The following is a 24,503-nucleotide window of genomic DNA, read 5'->3' on the forward strand; positions in this document are numbered from 1 at the left end:
CAGGAGAAGGGGACAACAGAGGATGAGATGGTTGGATGGCATCATCGACTTAATGGACATGAGTTTGAGCAAACTCCAGGAGATAGTGAAGGACAGGGAGGTCTGGTGTCCTACAGTCCATGGGGCCGCAAAGAGTCAGACACAACTGACTGAGAAAACACCAGAAGCACTGTACTAAGAATAAAATGAACAGAGTAAAACTTGGGGTGGGGGGATGGGAGCAAAAAAAAGAAAGAAAACTAGACACTTGGCAATCAGGCTTTTAAAACATATTTTAGCTGATTAATTCAATGATACACTTTAAATCTGCTTCATTTGATAAAAATAAGAAATCTTGAAAAAGAGATAAACATTTCCTAATACATTTCATTTTCCTCAACTCCCTTAATCTCCAAAAAATTAGTCCCAGATTATCAGGTTATAAACCACTTAACCTGTGATTACTTATCTATTCCATTTTCTTAAGACCTATGGCAGAATCCTATCAGGACGGAATGTTTTTAGAGTAAGAAATTTTAAATAAGATGTTTTTACATAGCACAGTCCATTCAGTAAACTCAGAAAAGGAAATATGGAATTAATTTGTCAGATTGAATATTATAAAGTAAGTATGATCAAAAACTAGTAAGAAGTTTTAGGCTATCTAAGCAACAAAAACAAAAATTTTAAATAAAGGTAGATTAATACAATGAGATGACTAAAGAGCCTTGTGATGAGGGTGAAAAAGGAGAGTGAAAAAGCTGGCTTAAAACTCAACACTGAAAAATAAGATCATGGCATACGATCCCATCACTTCATGGCAAATAGGTGGGGAAAAAGTGGAAACAGTGACAGACTTTATTTTCTTGGATTCCAAAATCACTGCAGAAGGTGACAATGGTCATGAAATTAAAAGATGCTTACTCCTTGGCATACCAAAAAAAAAAAAAAAAAAGAACTAGCAAAAAAAATAAAAAAATAAAAAAATAACCCCCCCCCCAAAAAAAAGCTATGACAAACCTAAAGAGCATATTAAAAAGCAGAGACTCCACTTTGCCAACAAAGGTCCAAACATGTTTTTTTCATGTAGTGATGTACAGATGTGAGAGTTGTACCATAAAGAAAGCTGAACACCAAAGAATTGATGCTTTCAAACCCTGGTGCTGGAGAAGCCTCTTGATAGTTTCTTGGACTGCAAGGAGATCAAACCAGTCAATCCTAAAGGTAATCAACTCTGAATATTCACTGGAAGAACTGATGCTGAAAAGTCCCTGATCCTGGGAAAAACTGAAGGCAAAAGGAAAACACTATGGCCGAGGATGAGCCATTTAGACAGTATCACCAACTCTATGAACATGAATTTGAGCAAACTCCGGGAGATAGTGAAGGACAGGGAAATCTGGGGTGCAGCCGTCCACAGGTCCCAAGAGTCAGACACGACCTAGCAACTGAACATCAAACAACAAACACTATGAGATACCCAACCAAAAACCAAAACAAACAAAACACTCTGGACGGAGTGTCACAGAAAATAGAAATCTGATAAACAACAACAACAACAACAAAATGAATTAGTTTATTTCAAACAATGATAAATGCTTCTGCCAAAGAAAGGCTTCACTGTAGACAATTCAGGTGCAAATCTGAAAGAAAAGCTTTTGCACAGTAACTCTATATAAAATAATGGTCATATGAATGGCAATGACAAAATGTTTTAGTCCCTTAGGGCTGCTATCAGAAATTTATTTCTTTCAGTTCTGGAGACAGAAAGTCCAAAATCAGTCTGCCAGCATGGTCAGGGTCTGGTGAGAACCACCTCCTGCTCCAGACCACCTACTTCTTCGTCTGTCCTCAGATGATAGCAGGGTTAAGGGAGCTACTCTCTGGCCTCCTTTAATATGGACACTGATCTCATAACTACACTCTCACGATCCAATCAACCCCCAAAGGCTCCACACTTCCTAAGGCCATGACAATGGCATTAGAATTTCAACATATGAATTTTGGTGGGACACAAACATTCAGACCACAACTCATAATTCAAGCCAGTTAAACAGTCATCAATTTAAAACATTTTTTAACAAGATAAAATTCATGTAACATAAAATTCATCCTTTTAAAGTGTACAATTAAGAGGAATTTACCATATTCACAAGAGTGAAAACTTCACCACTATCTACTTCAAGAACATTTTCATCAATCCAGAAGAAACTCATGAAGTCATTCCCCATCCTTCCTTTCCCCAGGCTCTGGCAACCTTTAATCTACTACTTCTTTCTGCGGATCCACCTATTCTAAGCATTTCATGAAACTAGAATCAAAATATGAGATTTTTTGCATCTGGCTTCTTCTAATTAGCGTTAATATTTTCAAGGTTCATCCACATAAGATAATGAAGTATCAGTACCTCACTCCTTTTTATGTCTAATAATATTTCATTGTAAAGATATAACATATTTTGCTTATCCTTTCACCAGTAAGAGACATTTGTACTGTTTCCACCTTTTGGCTGTTAAGAATAATGCTATGTTATCTCCGTTACATGTGGAATTTTAAAAGGTCAAATTCATAGAAGCAGAGGGCGGAATACTGTTTACCAGGAGTACGGAAGTGGGGGAAATGAGAGATATTGATCAAAGAATACAAAGATGCAGTTCTATACAACGAGTAAATTCTAGAAATCTAAAGTACAGCATGATGATTTTAGTTAATAATACTATATCATATACTGGAAATTTGTTAAGAGTAAATTTCAGGTGCTCTCATCATAGGGAAAAAAAATGGTGAGAAGGTTTGTTAGCTTGACTGATAATCATTTCACTAAATATGTAAAAAAAATCATGCTTCATACCTCAAATATATAAAATGGTTAAAAAATAAATACTTTTGGGATTTCCTGGGTGGTCCAGTGGTTAAGACTCTATGCTTTCACTTCAAGGGGCATGGGTTCGATCCCTGGTTGGGGAACTAGGATTCCACATACTGTGCAGCATAAAGAAAAACAATTTTTTTAATTTTTAATAAAAATAAAACAAATCAATAAACACTTCTGCAAGCAAAAAAGGAAAAGAGAATAATGCTATGAATTCATGTATAAGATGTTATGTAAATATGTGTTTTCAATTCTCAGCTAGGAGTAAAACTGCGGGGTTATATCCCCGATGGCGCTAGAGATAAAGAACCCATCTGCCAATGCAGGAGACCTAAGAGACCGGGTTTGATCCCTGAGTCCGGAGATCCCCTCGAGGAGGGCATGGCAACCCACTTCAGTATTCTTGCCTGGAGAATCTCCATGGACAAAGGAGCCTGGTGGATTACAGTCCACAGGGGTGCACTGAGTCGGACACGACTGAAGCAACTTAGCATGCACACATATTAACTCTACATTTAACTTTTTGAAGAACAAATTGTTTTTCAAAGCAGTATCAGTTATTTTGTAAGTTAATAAATCAGTATGAGGATACAAATTTCAAACAATTATACAGAGGAAAATCAAATGAGAAAAATAGCATTTTTAAAAAACAGTACGGTAACTAAAACAGTATACAAGGAAATGAAACAGTAAGATGATAGAAACAAAGACAAAAAAATACAATCACAAGTATAAATGAATTGAATTTACCAGCAAAAAGGCAGATTATACAATTTGATCTAAAATATCTAGTCCTATGCTATTTTCAAATATATACCTAAAGCATAAAAATATAGATAAGTTTTAAGTAAAATAATGAAAATAGAAGTATAGCAAAAACCAACCAAAGATAAAACAATTGTAACTATCTTAATATGATAAAAATATATAATTCAAAAGACTAAGAAACAGAGTCACTACATTTAATAAAAGAATCAAATTAAAAAGAGAACATAAATATGGATATGTGTATAGGTATATATACACATAAAAAGATCTGCACACTATCTCAGGGGATTTAGAGAATTCAAAACCCTTTCATAAGCTAAGAACTTCTAAACAAATGAAACATCAGTCCTATAATCTCTTTATAGAATACTAAAAACCTGACAAAGAACAACCATAAAACTTTGCATTAGGCAATGGCTATATCAAATTTTTAAAAGGCTCTAATTAAACTGCATCTTTTAAGAATTTAAAACACTCCTATAGTAAGGTCTGACCTTAAAACCTTAAAAAGCACTGTATAACAACAACAAACCAAATTTATTTTAATAAATAATGTATAAAATAAAAATAACATTTTAAGCATAACTACACAATAAAAATACATCCTTCTTTTATGTTACCAACAAAAGTAACATTATTTGAGCTGATACAATGTAAAAGAAGCAAGCCTTCTATAAGTTTTCCTATTTACATATAAAATGAGTGATAAGATGAAGATAATATACTGGCATCAAAGTAAATTTTTAATTTTCAGTAGTTCATTCATTCAGGGTGTAAGACTCAAGGTTTTCACATAAATAAAATAAATAACTTGTTTACCAAATACTAAAATAACTACAATTAAGAATTTTTTTCCAGCACCTCGGTTTCAGTTCCCTGAATCATAGAGCAAATGGCCACTGGCTACCTATTTTACATATTGTAATATAACAACCTAGTGGGGAGGGATGGGGAGGAAGGTGAGAGGGAGGTTCAAGAGGGAGGGGGCATATGTATACCTATGATTGATTCACGTTGATGTTTGGCAGAAGCCAACACAGTTCTGTAAAGCAATTATCTTTCGGTTAAAAAATAAATTTAAAATAAAATTTAAAAAGGAATTTTATTCCACTCTACCAGCATAATCAAATATATTATATTTATAATTGACTTTAATCATTTCAAATATACACACTGATCCCCTCAAAAGTTGTCCAAGAATCTGTACAAGGACTTGGTAAAAAATAATCTCTTGCAACTACAAAGTATATCTACAAGTTGATGGCAGAAAACAAATGACTTAACTCATATCTTGGATTTCCCACAGGAACTATATATACCTGCTTTCACAGAAATACACTTCAATTTAAGTTGATCATGCTATCAAATGAATTTGAATGATAAAATTAGTCACTTCTAATAAGAGTTTTCCATAGACTTGTCAAGAAGACGGTGTTCTTACCTACAGTCTGGAAAACTTCATTCATCAAAGCTTCATTAACTGCTAAAGAGCTGACATTTCCACTATGAGACCAACTTTGATATATCGCTTGAAGCAGAAGTGTCTGAGCTCTTGTAGCTTGAATTGTGAGATTTGGAAGCTCAAAAATGCCTTCAGTTATAGCAATCTGAGATCTTTTGGTCCTGCATAAGAAAACAGAAAGCATAACAATGTATTAAGTCATATTTATAAAAAAAACAACATATAAAATAAAGATGCAAGACAAAAAAGGTATCCAGGGACATTATTTTAATTAGAGTTCCATCAACGAGAAATGCAGTTCTACTAACTTTATTTTAGAACCTGTAACAATAATAAAAAATACAAACTAGAATAATGTCCACACACATATATACTACTCGAGCATTATACTTTAATCAAGTCAATCATCAAAAATAAAAATAATACTAATTAATACTTAAAATAGGATTTACTAGTAGATCTGCCTTATTCTCTTTTCTTAAATTTACTTTCTGCACAATTTGGAAAGGTTACTTCTCCCCTTCAAACCCACTACTTTGTTCTCTGTATCTGTGTGTCTGCTGCTTTTTTCTTTTTTTTTCTTATTACATTCACTAGTTTGTTGTATTTTTTTTAGATTCCACATATAAATGATACCATACAGCATTTGTCTTTGACTTATTTCAGTTGGCATAAAAGTCTATCCACATTGTTACAAACAGCAAAATTTCATTCTTTTCCACAGCTGAGTAGTATTCCACTGTGTGTATATACACACACCGCATCTTCTTTATCCATTCATCTGTAGATGGACACTTGTTTCTATATCTTGGCAACTGCAAATAATGCTGCTTACGAACACTAGAGTACATTATCTTTTCAAATTAGTGTTTCTATTTTTTTTTTTAACATTTACCCAGGAGTTGAACTGCTAGATCATATGATAGCTCTGTTTTTAGCTTTTTGAGAGATCTCCACACTGTTTTCCACAGCGGCTGCACCAATTTACATTTACTAAACCAAATTCAATAAAATTAAAAGGAATGAAATCATATAGAACATATGTGCAGATTACACTGGAATTAAACTATAAACTAATAAAAGTATCTGTTAAATCTTCAGATATTTAGATATTAAAAACATAAAATACACTGAGGAATAGAGCACATGAAATTGAGAAAGTCACACACAACTTTTGCAAAAGTATAAAATGATTTTAGAAAAGGACATTGATATGACTGTCTGAAAAGGATAACCTAAAATATACATAATTGATACTCCTAGAGAAAACAACGAATAGAGAAAAAAGCGCTATGGGCATTCATTTTAATAAAGAAACATGGAGGCACCAGGACTTCTCCAGAACTTCCCTTCTACAAAATTCCCTAACCTGTCCACTACAGACTAGTAAAAACAATCAGTGTATGGGGGCTACCTAACCATAAGACTATAAAGGGGTTTTAAGCAATACTCCATACTGATGAGACACTGGCAGTCTCATGTTAATTGGTTACTTTTACATTTTTCAGGCAGGCTTTTTTTTTTTTAAGTCTCTGCAGACACTATTCTATTTGTTTTTTTGGTTGCACTGTGCAGCATATGGGATCTTGGTTTCCCAACCAGGTATCAAACCCATGTCTCTTGCATTGAAAGCACAGATTCTTAACCACAAGACCACCAAAGAACACTTCCAGAAATGCTTCTAATTTCAGTCATCTTTAAAGTCAATGGGCTCCTTTTCTAGCCATTGGTATTGCAGCTAAGAACCATCTTGCTATTAATAATAAACTTAACATCCTTGAAAGTTAAGACTGGATTTTTACTTTGCAGTTCTAGCGTTGTAAAAAAAAACAAAAAGAGCTACAATGCTACTATCACTTTGACTGTTTAGGTCTCATGTTAAGCCTAGCTGGTATTCAAGCTTCATGGTAAAGCTGTTCTCTAGAAAAATCTATAAAATCAACATAAATTTATTAAATGCCTATGTATAGCAGTCCGGCACTACCTACTTAGGAAGTATCCCAGGTGGCGCTAGAGGTAAAGAACCCACATACAATGCAGGAGCCATAAGAGACGCAGGTTTGATCCCTCGATTGGGAAGATTCCCTGAAGAAGAGCAATGCAACCCACTCCAGTATTCTTGCCTGGAGAATCACACTGACAGAGAAGCCTGTCGAACTACAGTCCATGCAGTCACAAAGACTAGGACATGACTGAGGCAAGTTAGTACTAGCCATTTTAAAACATCAATGAACAAAAGAAAGAACAATAAAATAAAATCCCAGGGTCCTCATTTTAATGGGGATAGGAAATATATTTTAAAAATCAATCAATAAACATAAACAAATGATATAAGGAAGTTAGAAGACAAATGCCCTCAGAAATAGGAAAAGAAGAGCACAGAACAGGATCTACTGAAGAGGGAGCAATTTCATATACAGTGGGTAGTTGTGGCTCAGCTGGTGAGGAATCTGCCTGCAATGCGGGAGACCTGGGTTTGATCCCTGGGTTGGGAAGATCCCCTGGAGAAGGGACAGGCTACCCACTCCAGTATTCTGGCCTGGAGAATCCCATGGACTGTATAGTCCATGCAGTCACAAAGAGTCGGACATGACTGAGCGACTTTCACACACACAGTGTAGATCTTATTAAAAGGAAAGGTTTAATTCCAAGCAAAACTTCAGCAGACTAGAAGAAGGTAAGTGACAGTTGTGTGGGTATTTCTGGAGAGTGATTTAGGCAGAATTAGTGATTTAGGTAGAATCCTAAGGACAGAGGAGCCTATCAGGCTACAGTCCGTGGGGTCACAAAGAGTTGGACATGACTTAGTGACTACACAATGAAAATAACATATTCATCCCTGCCCAATCGACCACAGAAACTATAGTTAAAATCAATCATGTGCTTTATCCCTCAGTCATGAGCAACTTTGTAAGCTTAATAGACACAATGTTCTCTGCTAGTAATTGAAGACACAGGCACTATCTTTACACAAAGAATTCAGAATCCAGTTGTGAGACAATAAACCAGTAATTAGAATTTAACAAAATAAATGCTATAACAATGCTGAAAACAAGTTCCTGTGAGATACACTAAAATGATTGAGGGAAAAGTGCAGCTGTTATATTTAAGTTGAATCCTGAAGAAAAAATATGAATCATTTTAAGAGAAAAAATTATAAATTCATTAAAGAAAAAAGATACCTCAATTCAAAAATGGTACAAAGATATAAACAACAAACTCACAGAATGTGAAAATAGAAATGATCCATAAACATGAAAAGATTCTTGAGCCTAATCAGTAAAAAGGGAAATTCAAATTAAGACAACGTATGACTTTCAGGCTTCCCTGATGGCTCAGCAGTAAAGAATCTGCCTACAATGCAGAAGACATGGGTTTGACCCCTGGAGGGGAAGATTCTCTGGAGAAGGAAATGGCAATCCATTTCAGTATTCATGCCTGGAAAATGCCATGGACAGAAGAGCCTGGTGGGCTACAGTCCATGGGTCACAAAAGACTCAGATACAACTCAGCGTCTAACCAACAACAAATGATTCTTTTAACCTATCGGTCTAACAAGCCTCCCAGCCTCTAATTCACCTTTCAAGAATCTATCTGAAAAGAATTTTCACATGAGTCTGCAATATTTACATAATGACAGTGTCAGCAGCTTATTTACGTAGCCTCAACCTGAGAAAATCTCATTGAACAAATTTTGATACAATGACTTGATGCAAAACTACTCAGATAGGGTTTTGCTGGTAGCTCAGTGGTATAAAGAATCCATCTGCCAATGGAGGAGACACGGGTTCAATCATTGGTAGGGGTAGATCCATCTGCCTCGGAGCAACTAAGCCCACACACCACAAATATTGAGCCTGTGCTCCAGAGCCCAGGAACTGCAACTACTGAGCCCTAGTGCTGCAGCTACTGAAGACTGTGCACCTAGAGCCTATGCTCCTCAACAAGAGAGGCCATTGCAATGAGAAGTCTGCACGCCGCAACTAGAGGAGCCCCTGCTCGCCACAGCCAGAGAAAAGCCCACACAGCAACTGATGACCCAGCACAGCCAAAACTAATTGTTACAAAAATTCTCAGATAGTTAAAAAAAAGAGAGAGAGATAGATGAAACTACTGAAATGAAAGGAGATGCTGAAATACCGCAAAAGCATACATAGTTGCATTATGATTCCATGTAACAGCAGGAAGTAGTGGGTTACCCACACATAAAAATATGTCTGCATTGTTTATATGTTGAAAGAAAAAATTCTCCATAGAACTATTGATAATGTTCATTCCTGGGAGATGATAACAGAGGATGACTTTACATGATCTTTTCCCTATGCAAATATCTGTATTCTTTTGCTTGGTTCTTTGAGAAACATATATCATTATTTTTTCAAAAAATTCTGACTGCAATACTTCAAGAATGGACTATGGAAATCACAAACTATATCAAAATGAATTAATTTCATTAAACATTTTTAAAATGAGAGGGTAAGACATGAGCATTACCAATGTATCAAACTATCTCCACTCTGACTCAACATTGAATTACCAGATAATTTCTTACTTTCTCACAAACTTCACTTTTAAGTCAGATAGAGAAAGACAAATATATGATATATCACTTAACACCCGGAATCTAAAGAAGTCATACAAATAAACTTATAAGATAGAAACAGACTCATAGACATACCAAAAAATTCATGGTTGCCAAAGGGGAAGGAGGGATAAATGGGGAATTTGAGGTTACATACTTCTATATGTAAGACAGATAAACAACAAGGAACTATTGCACAGGGAACTATATTCAACACCGTATTCTATAATGGAAAAAAAATCTGAAAAAGAATATATACAGATATACATATGCAACTGAATCATTGTGCTATACACCTGAACCACTGTAAATTAACTGTATCTCAATTAAAAACATTTTAAATTAAAAAAAGAAGACAGAAAAGTTCATTTTAAAACTTCCAAAAGTGAAATGGTATCATCAAAAATGGCAGAGTAAGGTACACCGAAAGTTTGGTGGTGGTAGTTTAGTCACTAAGTTGTGTCTGACTCCTGCGATCCCGTGAACTATAGCCTGTCAAGCTCCTCTGTCCATGGGATTCTCCAGGCAAGATACTGGAGTGGGTAGCCATTTCCTTCTCCAGGGGATCTTCCTGACCCAGGAATCAAACCCAGGTCTCCTGCATTGCAGGCAGATGATTTATCAACTGAAGCAACAAAAAAGCTGGCAATACTGTCAAAAATCAACTTTTTCAGAACTCGAGAAACTAACAAAACCTGTAACAAACAGGAGATCACATAATCAAAAAATTTTTTTTCATTTTAAACAACTCAATTTCAGTAGGAACAGTAAGTTCTGCAGTATTTTTATTTACCTATGTTACCTCCTCTGGTCCCCAGCTCTGCAGTGATACCAAATAGCTCTTATCCCCAGTTAACAGATAACAAAGCAAAAAAAGATCTTACACAAGAAACTGTGGTTGGTTGTTCTGACCGGTCTGGTAGCTTACCTAGAGGATCAACGCAGAGAGCCTACTTTCTCTCTCTTAATTCAGAACTCTCCCAAAACTAAAGCAACTACCCAAGGGCATTTGTAGAAAACATTTACAGGCAATTGTACTGCACTAGTCCTTGCTGCCTGGGATAACTGATAATAGAAAAGGCAACAACAACAACAAAAAAAGACTAGCCAAAATTTTAGAAAGCAAGCCAGGGAAATGATGCTTTTGGGAATACAAACATTGAAAAGCTCAGGCACCTTTCTGGGAATAAGGAAGGCCATACACATGCTCTGGCCTCCTTGATAGCTCAATTGGTAAAGAATCCGCCTACAATGCAGGAAACCCGGTTCGATTCCTGGGTTGGGAAAATACGCTGGAGAAGGGAATGGCTACCCACTCCAATGTTCTTGAGCTTCCCTGGCGGCTCAGCTGGTAAAGAACCTGCCTGTAATGTGGGAGACCTGGGTTCAATCCCTGGGTTGGGAAGATCCCCTGGAGAAGACAATGGCTATCCACTCCAGTATCCTGGCCTGGAGAATTCCATGGACTGTATAGTCCACGGGATCACAAAGAGTCGGACATGACTGAGCGACTTTCGCTACCATGCTCAGGCTATGCACCTGCAGAGGAAAGACAAGAGAAAGGCCCTAAGCTCTCACTTCTGGTTGACTTTCAGGGTCTTCACAACAAAAAGTGGCAGAGTTGAAAACTGCCTGGTTGAGCTTCGAAGGCATTCCTCACAAGAAACCATGGAGGCTAGAGGGCAGTGGCACAAAATATTCAAAGTGCTGAAAGAAAAAACTGCTAGTTAATAATTATATTTCTGACTTAGCTATCCTTCAAAATGAAGTAGGAATCTCCCAAGGAAAATCCAGGACCAAAGTCTTCACTCCTGAATTCTACCAACATGCAAAGAAAAAAGTATCTATCCTTTTCAAATTTGGGGGAAAAAAATAGGAGAGAATCCTTCCCAATTTTTTCTATAACATCAGTAATACCCTGATACCACAGCCAGACAAAGACAAGAAAACTACACTAATATCCCTTGTGACCATAAATGCAAAAACTTCAGTAAAATACCAGTAAATAAAATCTGGAAAAATATTAAAAGCATTATATGCCATAACAACTGAAACTTAGCACAGAAATAAAAGAATGGCTCACGAACTCAATGCAATACATACTTATAGAAAGAAGAGGGGCGAAAACACGTCTATCACAACTGACAGAGGAAAAAAGTATCTGACAAAATCCAACACTCTTTCATAATATAAAACATTCAACACGCTAAAGAGAAATTCCTCTACATGACATGGGACATTTATGAAAAACACACAACTAACAGCTTAACAGTGGTGAAAGTCTGAAAGCTTGCACTCCAAGATGAGGAAGAAGTCAAGTATTTTTCACCTGTCATTCTAACTATTCAACACTGCAGTAAGGGTTCCAGCCACAAACTAGGCAAGAAAAAAATTTGAAGACATTCAGATTGTAAAAATAAAAGTAAAACTATCACAGATGACATGATCTTATACACTGAAAACCATCCCCATACACACCAACTACTGGAGCTAAAATCAAGTTCAACTAAATTGCAAGGTACAAAATAAATAAATAAATAAATAAAAATTGCAAGGTACGAGGTAACTATACAGAAATCAAGTAGTCTACCCATACACACTTAAAATGGCAACCCACTCCAGTGTTCTTGCCTGGGAAATTCCATGGATGGAGCAGCCTCGTGGGCTATAGTCCATGGGGTCGTGAAGAGTCGGAACACAACTAAGTGACTAAACAACAAGACATTTAAAATGAACAATCTGAAAAGGAAATTAAAATAATTCCATACATAACAGTAACAAAAAGAATAAATACTTAAGAATAAGTATTTTACCAAAGAAGTGTAAGACTTTTACAATGAAAACTACAAAGCACTGTTGAATAAATTCAAGAAGAAATCTAAATAAATGAAAAGACATTTCACATTTATGGACTGGAAAATTTAATACTGTTAACTGACAGTACTCTCCAAATTACTCAATAGATTCCATGATCCCTATCAAAATCCTATCTATTTTGAATAAATGATTAAACTAATCCTAAAATTCATATGGATTTACAAGGAACCATGTATAACCAAAACAATCCTGAAAAAGAAAAACAAAGTTGGAAGACTCACATTTCAAAACTTACTACAAGGTACACTTATCAAATATGCATATACATATAAATCAGTGTACTAGCACTGAAACTCTACAAATAAACCCATACATCTATGATCAATGGACTTCTGATAAAAGGTCAAGACCAATCCGTGGGGAATTAATAGTCTTTTTAACAAAAGGTTTTAGAACAATCAAATATCAAAATATCAGAGAATGAATTTGGACCCCTACTTCCCACCATATACGAAAACTAACCCAAAATTGATCAAAAAGCTAAAACCATAAAACTTCTAGAAGTGTAATTCATCACAATCATGGATTAGAGAACAAATTCTTAAATACAATATCAAAAGTGAAAGCAATAAAAGGAAAAACAGATAAGGACTTCATCAAATTTCAAAACTTTTGTGTATCAAAGTAAAATATCCAAAACCTGAAAACACAACACACAAAATGGGGGAAAACATCTGCAAATCATATATCTAAGAAGGTCTAGTATCTGGAATGTGCAAAGAACTCCCACAACCCAACAGCAAAAAAAGATAAACAGCCCAATTAAAAATGGACAGTCATTTCTCTAAAGAAATTACAAAACTGGCCAATAAGCACTTAAAAAATGTTCAACATTATTCAACATGAATAAAAAATATTCAACATCAATACCACACAGAGGGACTTCCCAGTGGTCCAGTGGTTCAGTTCAGTTGCTCAGTCGTGTCCCACTCTTTGCGACCCCATGAATCGCAGCACGCCACGCCTCCCTATCCATCACCAACTCCCGGAGTTCACTCAGACTCACGTCCATCGAGTCGGTGATGCCATCCAGCCATCTCATCCTCAGTCGTCCCCTTCTCCTCCCGCCCCCAATCCCTTCCAGCATCAGAGTCTTTTCCAATGAGTCAACTCTTCGCATGAGGTGGCCAAAGTACTGGAGTTTCAGCTTTAGCATCATTCCTTCCAAAGAAATCCCAGGGTTGATCTCCTTCAGAATGGGCTGGTTGGACCTTCTTGCAGTCCAAGGGACTCTCAAGAGTCTTCTCCAACAGCACGGTTCAAAAGCATCAATTCTTCGGCGCTCAGCCTTCTTCACAGTCCAACTCTCACATCCATACATGACCACTGGAAAAACCATAGCCTTGACTAGACGGACCTTTGTTGGCAAAGTAATGTCTCTGCTTTTGAATATGCTATCTAGGTTGGTCATAACTTTCCTTCCAAGGAGTAAGTATCTTTTAATTTCATGGCTGCAGTCACCATCTGCAGTGATTCTGGAGCCCCCAAAATAAAGTCTGACACGGTTTCCACTGTTTCCCCATCTATTTCCCATGAAGTGATGGGACCGGATGCCATGATCTTCGTTTTCTGAATGTTCAGCTTTAAGCCAACTTTTTCGTTCTCCTCTTTCACTTTCATCAAGAGGCTTTTTAGTTCCTCTTCACTTTCTGCCATAAGGGTGGTGTCATCAGCATATCTGAGGTTATTGATATTTCTCCCAGCAATCTTGATTTCAGCTTATGTTTCTTCCAGTCCAATGTCACATAATTTAAATAAACAGTGAAACATTAAGACATCTACAGCCCTGTCCATACAATTCTCAAATATATAATAATAATATGAGGCTCTATTTGGATTTGCCGTTCACTCAATAAGCCTGGTCACATTTTGCCAAAAAAAATCAAAGGATTGTAATAAATAGACAAGGAGATAGATATGTTCTGAAAGGTCTGGCAGTCCAGTGGTTAAGGCTCCACACTTCCATTGCAAGGGGTGGAGGTTCAATCCCTGGTCAGGGGACTAAGATTCCACATGCCATGTGATGGGGCCAAAAAGTTTTCAAAAAATTTAATAAATTTTAAAATGTACCAAATAAAACATTCCTTAAACCACACAGGCAACATAATAGAGATCAAATGAGGGAGGAGAAAAAAACAGTATCTAATTCATAAATTTATATTTATTCTTGCTGGTTTCTTTAGGTTTTCTAACATTGTGCCCATTATTTAAGTCACTTTCTTTTCTGTTATTACGGGTTTAACAGTTGAATGGTGGTTCTCTCTCTACTATGTTCTCAAATTTCTGTTCAAAACTCTATACAAAAAAACAAAAATATAACAGTTTACCAGTAATGATACTAAGTAAACAGAACACACATTTAGAAGCCTACAATATAAAAATGTATAATTAACTTAATAATATCTATCTTTAGCCAGATATTCTGTGGTATTCAGGAAGTCCTATGGTGTAGCCAGAGCCATGTTCTTATAACTCTAGCAATAATTATTTATAAGGCAAAATTACAGTCAGGATTCTTTTTACAAGTGGGCCTTTACTATTTCATAAAAAATTCAGCTACTGTATATGGTACTCTAACTTGCAAACCATCATATGTCACATAAAATGATTCCCCAAAGAATAACATAGATTTGAATAAAAACTTAAACATATGCAAATTCAAAAAGATTAATTTACTCTACATTTTAATACTGCCCAAGGGTAGAAGGTAATGCTCTCCTTCAGGTTCAACTTAATTTAACATCAAAGTAAATAATTTTACTTTGTACAAAAGCCAAAATTCAGTAACAAGTAAATTATAGTATACACGTAGGGAATGTTTTGTGATTTGTTTTATTTTCCAGCTGTAACTGACTGCAAATAAAGGTACATTTTATTATACTTCTGCGAAATACTCCAGTATCATCTGAACTAAAATCATTTATAAATGATTTGGCAGATGGTAGAATATAGGATGTACCTGTTGGTGTAACAGTATCAATGAAGAGGGTTTTTTCTCTTTTGTTTTTTTCAACTTTGAGATATTTCTAACAGGTTAATATAGAAAACAGGAAATATCCATGGATCCATGTCATCAAACACAATTCATCAAACCATACCATCATACTGTATTTGCTTCAATTATTTTTTTAAAGAGATCAATAGATTTTATATAACTTTAAGCTAATTTGGGAGCTCATTAAAATGTCAATGAAAATGAACAATAAAAGTATAATCTTCCATGTGATTTATACCACTGCAAATTTATTTAAACTTTGCTTAAAATAAAACAGCTCAATAAAAGTTACATTAGAATTACCTAACAACTTCTGGATTTACTTCATGTTTTTGAAATATCACAAAACCTACATTTTTAACAGTTAAGTTGGTGAAAATAAAATAATTTATTTAACAAATGCCTATTTCACATATCCAGAAGTCCAAGTCAGAACATATGTTCATTTTACAGAATGGGTTTAAAACTATCAATTCAAACATTACTCTCTAGGGAAAAATAAATCCTAATATAACTAGTGGGATAAACAACTCATTAAAACTCAACTTGGACAAACTCCAGGATAAATTTAAGGAAACAGCAACAAGTAGGTCTTGATTGTGCAGTAGCAAAGACTGAAAATGAATATGCCCTAATTAACAAACACTTTACAAGATTTTGTATGTATCATTTGCTGACAAATTACAATACAGAGCTGATAAAATCCTTGGACCAAAAATGTAAAGAAAATTCTTCCTTCAAAATGTTAAATAAAAAACATGGAATGGCTTTAACTACTCATGCAAAGGAATTAAACAATCCACTCACATTCATAGCAATACTATAAAATTTTTGCCATACGTACACTTCAGGAACAATCATCCATTCTTTTAAAATCAACACACCTCACGCAACTGAAAGAATATCCTCAGCAACAGCTGGATCTAAAGATTTATACAGAGTCCCCAAATGCAAGGTCTGAACCTACAAATTGGTTCCAAAAATGTATTTTTGTTATTACTCATATCCTGTACAGTAAAATAAGATTAGATCACTTTTTCCAAAATAAAATGAGTACAAAACTCACTAATTCAACTGAGAAATGAAAGCAGTTTAAAAAGCTAGAAATTTGTATTTCATTCAGCACAAAATGACTCTTTAACTTACACAATATATCAACACTCATGGATGAGAAAAACTTTTTTACCTAAATGGTAGATAAAATCAAAGGATAAAGCTCCTCTTTCCTCCTCCTTCCCACTCCACTCCCCACAATAACCACATTTTATGAATTCAGCAAACAGACCTACAGGCCTCTGTCTCTTTATTTTATGATTCATAGACATATTTATAATTTTAATGAAGATATATATATGTCATATACATATATTTATATAAGCCTGCTTTTTATGACTAAGCAACATATCTCAGTGATCAAGATCTTTTTACATAACTACATACTCTTCCACATTGGTCTTTTTAATGCATACTTGACATTCTGTTGTTTGAATCAAGATTTACATTCATTAGCCAGTGTATCACTTTCTCAATATCCCTACAATATTAACTGCTATATTTATTTAATTATAACCATTTGAGCAATTTCACATAGCTGCAAAATACAAATTATATTCTATTGAGATATGAGAACATTTTTTCATTTTCCAAATTTTTGAAATGACATTTGGAACTTAAATATGAGATGACAAATGGACAGAGAAAATCAGAAGTAAATGTTGTCTATCACTAAAATTAAAAATTAATGAATGCCTTATTATAACATATGAAGTTCAAAATCTTACAATGAACTACAGGTGTTAGCAAACCAACAAAATACAAAAGAGCTAAATGCTGTTTCTTCAATAATCTCATCATCTCTCACACAAGTTAATTCAATATAGACAGTTCACATACTTTAGCAAAAATGTTTACTTGGGAAAAAAGAGAAGTGTGTTCATGCAATATATCTTATATACGTAGTTAAAAACATTCAAATATTATTTTGAGAATTCTGATAAGAAAAAAATCACTAAAATTTAGTTCAATTTCATTAAAGTCATTGGTTTTTGCTCTGGCCAAGAGCACATTTTACATATATCATGTAAGCAAAAAGGATACAAATTTGATCATCAGAAAAAAACATACAAACTAAAATCTTGATCAAAAAATCAAAACCCACTAAAATGGCTGAAGAAATTAGCAACTGCATGTCAGTAAGTATTTACTTATATTTACCATAATTTCAAGGTTTTGAAGATTAATGACCTCCATAGAAAAAGAGATGGTCCTTACTGAACTTAATGTAAAAAGGGAAAAAGCTATTAAATAATTACCCCCCCCCAAAAAAAGTGTAAAAATCACTCCTATGAAAAGTACAATGCAAAGCAGGAAAAATAATCTGTTAAAAAATATAATAGGGGGATGATCCAGAGAAAATACCAGTTGAGTCAGTATCTGAGGAGTGAGTAAAAATTATTTAGGCTACTGACTACTGAGACAATATGGTGAAAGACTTGGCTTTAAAAAAAAAATACACTGAAAAAGGCAAGAAGTTGGGAAGGGATAAAGAGGAAGATACTCAGATGAATCCAGACAGTTAAGAAGGGGCCAGACAACAGAGGGTATCACTGAAAGTTTTAAATGTTCTAATCTTTACAATAAAAGCTATGAGAAGCAAAGTGTTTTAGGCAGGATAATGACATAAAGAGAACTTTCTTCCAAAAACAAATTACACATATTTGGCTTCAGATGTATGTATTAGCTGGTAACTGAGAGTGAGTGAAGGCGGTCATGTCTGACTCTTTGTGACCTCTTGGACTATAGCCGGCTGGGCTCCTCTGTCCGTGAAATTCTCCAGGCAAGAATACTGGAGTGGGCAGCCATTTCCTTCTCTCGGGGATCTTCCCAACCCAAGGATCGAACCCAGGTCTCTTGCACTGCAGGCAGATTCTTTACCATCTGAGCCACCAATGACTAAGAACTCCTCTCTAAATACTTAGAGAATCAAGAAAGAAAATGAAAAGACTCGTATCTTACTCATATTGGGACTCGAAGGCCTACAACACAACAGTTCGCACTTGACAGGTACCAAAAAATTATTTTTAAAGCAACTGAATGGGATTTCCCTGGTGGTCCAGTGGCAAAGACTCTGAACGCTCAATGCAGCAGGCCTAGGTTCAATCCCTGGTTGAGGAACTAGACCACACATGCTGCAACTAAGACTCATAACAGCCATATAAGTAAAAAAATTTAAAAAAAAAAAGTTAAAACTTAAAAAGTGCTGAGAATTAACAGATTCATCTACGAAAATGGAAATATTTTTAAAGTTATAAATTATAATGAAGAATACAATCAAAGTCATTATCAAAAACTTGTTATTACCAACTACTATTAATGGCTCCATCACCAACACTAACTAGACCTCTAGAACATCTAGAATAAGTGGATTTCTAGATACGGCAGATTTCATCTCTCTCAATCCATTGCATCATCTTTCCTAATCATCCATTTCCATATCTATAACAGTTCAGTCAGTCAGTCAGTTCAGTCGCTCAGTAGTGTCCAACTCTTTGCGACCCCATAAATCGCAGCACGCCAGGCCTCCCTGTCCATCACCATCTCCCAGAGTTCACTCAAACTCATGTCCATCGAGTCAGTGATGCCATCCAGCCATCTCATCCTCAGTCATCCCCTTCTCCGCCTGCCCCCAATCCTCCCAGCATCAGGGTCTTTTCCAATGAGTCAACTCTTCGCATCAGGTGGCCAAAGTATTGGAGTTTCAGCTTCAACATCAGTCCTTCCAATGAACACCCAGGACTCATCTCCTTTAGGATGGACTGGTTGGATCTCCTTGCAGTCCAAGGGACTCTCAAGAGTCTTCACCAACACCACAGTTCAAAAGCATCAATTCTTCGGCATTCAGCTTTCTTCACAGTCCAAATCTCACATCCCTACGTGACTACTGGAAAAACCATAGCCTTGACTAGACAGACCTTTGTTGGCAAAGTAATGTCTCTGCTTTTGAATATGCTATCTAGGTTGGTCATAACTTTTCTTCCAAGGAGTAAGCGGCTTTTAATTTCAGGGCTGCAGTCACCATCTGCAGTGATTTTGGAGCCCCAAAAAATAAAGTCTGACACTGTTTCCACTGTTTCCCCATCTATTTCCCATGAAGTGATGGGACCAGATGCCATGATCTTAGTTTTCTGAAAAAGAGGTTATTAAAAGAGGTAAAAATAACTGACTTGTTTATTTCAAATGTCGGTTGTGAGGTTCAAAGAAATCACTGTATGCAGTGGAATTAAGTCAAAATGTTATACAAGAGTATTATGATGCTGTTCGTAAGAGATTTTCTTCTATGACAAACTATGCACTGTATGATCTTTTGAACACAGGGACCTCCAGTGATTATTTGTTTCTATATTTGAAGTTAGTGTGTTAAAAGAGATTAAATCACCAAACACAAGAAAGTAATTCAGAGGCAATTACAAAAAAAAAAAAAAAAAGAAAAACCTTTAAACTAAATGTAGTGCTTTCTAACCAAGATATTTCTCTTTTAATAAGGACACTGTATACTAACAACTTAGAATTATTTTCAATATACTCAAGTTTCAGTTCCAAAGAAATAATGAAACACAGATGTATTTAAAAGATACTGTCACTAGAATAAGATGCTGTCATAGAAAACACTGACGTTGAGACAGAACAAAGCGTCTCCCACTCCTGTACCTAGATAAAATTGAACACTGAGAAAAGACTTGTTATTATTCTTCTTATAGAAAGAGATGTAAGTCTTAAAGCAATACTCTCCAATGCTGAAAGATCAAATTTAAAGGCAATACTCTAAAAAGAAATTATAAATGTTCACTTGGCAACACTAAACAATTTTACAAAGTTTAAAACGTTTAACAAGAGAAAGAGATGGATCATAATTACCTATACAACTTCATACCCAACTAATCATAAAATTGCCTGTTGAACACCAGATTTTCCAAAAGCAGAATCAAAAGAAACTTTTTGTTCTCAATGGACCAATACTTTCTGGGATATGTTGCATGCTCTTCATGCCCCTGCTTAAAGGATCAAAGGGGAAAACCTAACTAGTACAAAGATAAATGATATTTACCTACAGTTGTGTTTTTCATGTCTTTTTAATTCCATACTCATACACACTCAATTAAAAACTATAGAAGTAAGTCTTTTTCAACTGGTCATTTATTTAAACATATTATAAAATCAGAATCAAAATATGATCCAAAAAAACTGGTAGGGCTATTAACACATAAAAATTGGTCTTTCCAGGAAATGTTTTTTTAAACAATAATGCATTAATATTCTAAACAAATGTATTCTACAAGCTAAATATAAAAACATTAGTAATACAATGACTGACAATATTTATAATTTCATAATTGAATCTTTTATACCTAAAATTTGGCAAAGTGTTGAAAGTAACCAAACTAAATCGCAAATCAAAATAAACAAAGATTTTACAAGTTAGTAATTGTACTAGAAGGTGAAGTGTTAGTCACTCAGTCATGTCCGACTCTTTGGGACCCCATGGACTGTAGCCCTCCAGGCTCCTCCGTCCATGGAATTTTCCAAGCAAGAATACTGGAGTAGGTTGCCATTTCCTTCTCCAGGGGATCTTCCAGACCCAAGGATTGAACCCCAGTCTCCCACACTGCAGATTCTTTACCATCTGAACCACCAGGGAAGCCCCTAGTAACAGTACTAAGAAAGATACAAATAAAACATCAGATGAAAACATGTTCATAATCAATTCTATTAACTGTTAAATTTAAGATTCTGGACTAATATCCATATAAAGCTAATTGAGACATTATTTAAAAATTTAAAACATAAATGTTATTTAAAAATCATTCTATCAAAACAAAATTATAGATGAATTAATGACATATTTAGGAGGAAAACATCTTTAATCAAAATAAAGCCTAGATTCACTTCTATTATTTTTCAACTCCCCAAAAGAAATATAAATAAAAATAAACTTACATGGATTTATATAGTATCACTATTCTTTCTGATATGAACAAACTGTTACTTCAAATGCAATTTTGGTCAAAATTTTAACTTGAAATATAAGGTTGTAAATACATTCATCTAATTAAGTCAAATATGCAGAACAACAGTAAAACAATTTTTTTAAGTTAATCTTTTTTCAGAGTTAAACTACTATGCTTATTGTCACAAAATACATTAGAGTCCCATGATATCTCACATTAAAATCACATTTCTTTTCCTATTTTTATTACTCTTTGTAAATTATCTTTTGAAAACATAAAAAAATGCTCAATGAAATCAAATGGAGATACATGAAAGTGTGTATATAAAACCCAGCCTCAAAATCCATTATTATGTAACTGAAAATGCTATTTGCCTCAGTCTCTGGCAGCCTTTTGAGCTAAAGAAACCCAGAAGCCCTAGTGAAGAGAACCAGTCACCTGACAGGTTTGAGTGAAGGATGGAACAGCAGAGCAAGAAACAGTGGGCTGCAAGCTAACAAGCTGCCAGCCAGGCATCCCCTACAAGAATAGAGTTTAAACAGGCCATACCTTTACCATGAGCTAACTGTCCCATCAAAAGCTGACAAACTCCAGGAGGAAGAAAGAGGGACTGAACAGAAGAGATTTTTGAGGGGTGACAGAAAGGTTCCATAACTTGATTTTGATGGTGGCTACATGACTATAGGTATCTGTAGAAAATCACTAAATTGTTGTCATATAAAACTGTTGAACTTTGTTGCATTTAAATTATAGTCTAATTTTAAAATGAAAATGTTGCTGAAAATACTGGTATAATTCATATTATAAACCATTAAAGAGAAGTTTATAAATCACATTCTATGTAGCTCTGAAGTACTATGAAAGCTTGCTATGGTTACACAGTACTTCTTGGTGTAACCAGACCCCTAAGTATTTCTGTAATTTTTTAAGTTACAGGAAGTTTATGAGAATAAGACAACAATACTTTGAGATATAAATTAAGTATTAAAAATTAAGCATTCACCAAACATTATTCTTCCCAAAATCAGTTAAAAGAAAGAACATCATGAAACTTAAAAAAAAAAAAGACATATCTAAAGAGAGAAACGCCAAGAGTACTCATATCTAAATTGCATTTATCAGACTGAATAAAAATTGAAGAAATGTATCATTCTTTAATATCTTCAATTGATATTAAATTGAATGATACATTTAACTTGTATTTCTCTTTAGATGCTAGACTCTAAAAGAATACTGCTTTAGAATATCACAGCTTCACTTATTAAAAAATTAAAGATGAACAAAAAAGGAAACTGAGTTTAGGTAGTTTGCCTGCCTTCTCTTCCTTAAACATTAATGAGACTGAACACATCTGTTTTTTTTTCCATCCTCTTCAAAAGGCAACTGATTTTAAAATATTTATAAAATTAATTAAATTCTAGTTTGGCTCATTTTAAGGAGCATTTATTGAAAGTCAACTATATGCTCTTGGGGTATAAATGTAGATGTGAAAAGTAAAACCAGTCAAGATGCAAAAATGATATATAATGACAAGACCAGGCATCTTCAAAGTGAGTTAACTTACCTATATCTAATTTAAAAAAAAAAAAAAGGTGGGGGCGGGGGGAATCCCAAGAATACTAGAGTGGGTAGCCTATCCCTTCTCCAGCAAATCTTCCTGACCCAGGAATCAAACCAGGGTCTCTTTACCAACTGAGCTATCAGAGAAGTCCCAATTAAAAAAAAAGAAAGAAAGAAAGAAAATTACCCACTACCAGCTATTCATCTCCCTGAGACAGACAACTCTGATACAGATTAAATTCTATATTTGTGAGTTTTAATACTAATAATCACAGAGCAAAAAGGAGTCCGAACACCATCCCCACCTTTATAATTTCCCAAAAATTATGGCAAAGGTTTATGTCTAATAAGATTGAAGAAGAGGCTAATGACACAACATTAGAACATCACAGTTAACAGCAGCAATTGTAACAAGGTTGTGAAACTCCTCATCCAACTTATGAATTTAAATATCTCTGGATAATAGTAAGGATAGTTATTTGTAAGTCTGACTACATTTTACTCAGGTAAAGAAAGCCACACAGAGATGTAGAATAAGAGATGTTAGTTGCTAACACATGCTGTGTGTCAATGATGATCTTCAAAAATATTATGGTAAGTAAAAGAAGCCAGAAATAGGACACCACATTTTGTATGATTCTATTTACATGCCAGTAAAGATAAATATATGGAAAAAGAAAGTAGATTAGTGATTACCTACGGCTGGAGATGGGGATTAAATGTAAATAGACATAAGGGATCTTACTGGAGGGATGAAAGTGTTCTAAAACTGACTTATGTTAACAGTTGCACCACTCAGTAAAGTTACTAGAAATCACTGGATTGTACACTGAAAAAGCGTGAATTTTATGCTATATGAAGTATACCTCAATAAAGTTTTGTTTTATTTTATTTATAAATTAAATACAAGTTTGCCAAGTTATTTCCGTAAAAGGAGGTTTAAGGACGCAATCTTAACAGCAACTTGCAATATACTCATCACTGGTGGAAGGAACTGCTAATTTGGGGACTAGATTCAAACAGACCTAAAACTGAATTCTAGCTTCACTATTTATTTGTATAAGCATTAAGAAGCTAAGGCAAAGAAAGATATGTATAAAATGTGTACAGTAGTATCTATCTCAGAAGGTTACATGAAGATTAAAGAGATAGTGCATATAAGACTCAGCACTGCTCCTAGCACACATATGCTATTATTAAGTCTGTGTTATTAAAGTTCTCTCACAAATTTCTCACAGACACATAAGTTAAAAAATAATTCCATACATGAGTTTTTCAAATGTAACTTACATGCAAATTAGAAATACAAGTACTTCCCAATGAATATAAAAAGTAACTGTTAGCATGAGCTGTGATGATGAAGTAATGATATTCTGAAAGTCCTGCCCAAAAAATTAACCTCA

At 34.8% G+C, this 24,503-nt stretch overlaps 1 protein-coding gene across 9 annotated transcripts in view; it reads right to left on the minus strand.

Moving 5' to 3' along the window:
• The window catches only part of VPS13B (vacuolar protein sorting 13 homolog B), a 787,290-nt gene that overhangs the window by 642,317 nt on the left and 120,470 nt on the right, over positions 1-24,503 (minus strand). For 7 of the 9 annotated variants that reach the window (XM_069600522.1, XM_069600521.1, XM_069600524.1 and 4 more), the window contains exon 17: positions 5,061-5,242. In XM_069600522.1, the coding sequence (XP_069456623.1) occupies positions 5,061-5,242 (182 nt within the window). Of the gene's footprint in view, positions 1-5,060; positions 5,243-20,712; positions 21,248-24,503 lie in introns of those variants that run through there. The other 2 variants (XM_069600530.1, XM_069600531.1) reach the window with 1 other exon arrangement.

The sequence above is a fragment of the Ovis canadensis genome, chromosome 9 (assembly GCF_042477335.2).
Source record: "Ovis canadensis isolate MfBH-ARS-UI-01 breed Bighorn chromosome 9, ARS-UI_OviCan_v2, whole genome shotgun sequence".
Taxonomy (NCBI): Eukaryota; Metazoa; Chordata; class Mammalia; order Artiodactyla; family Bovidae; genus Ovis; species Ovis canadensis.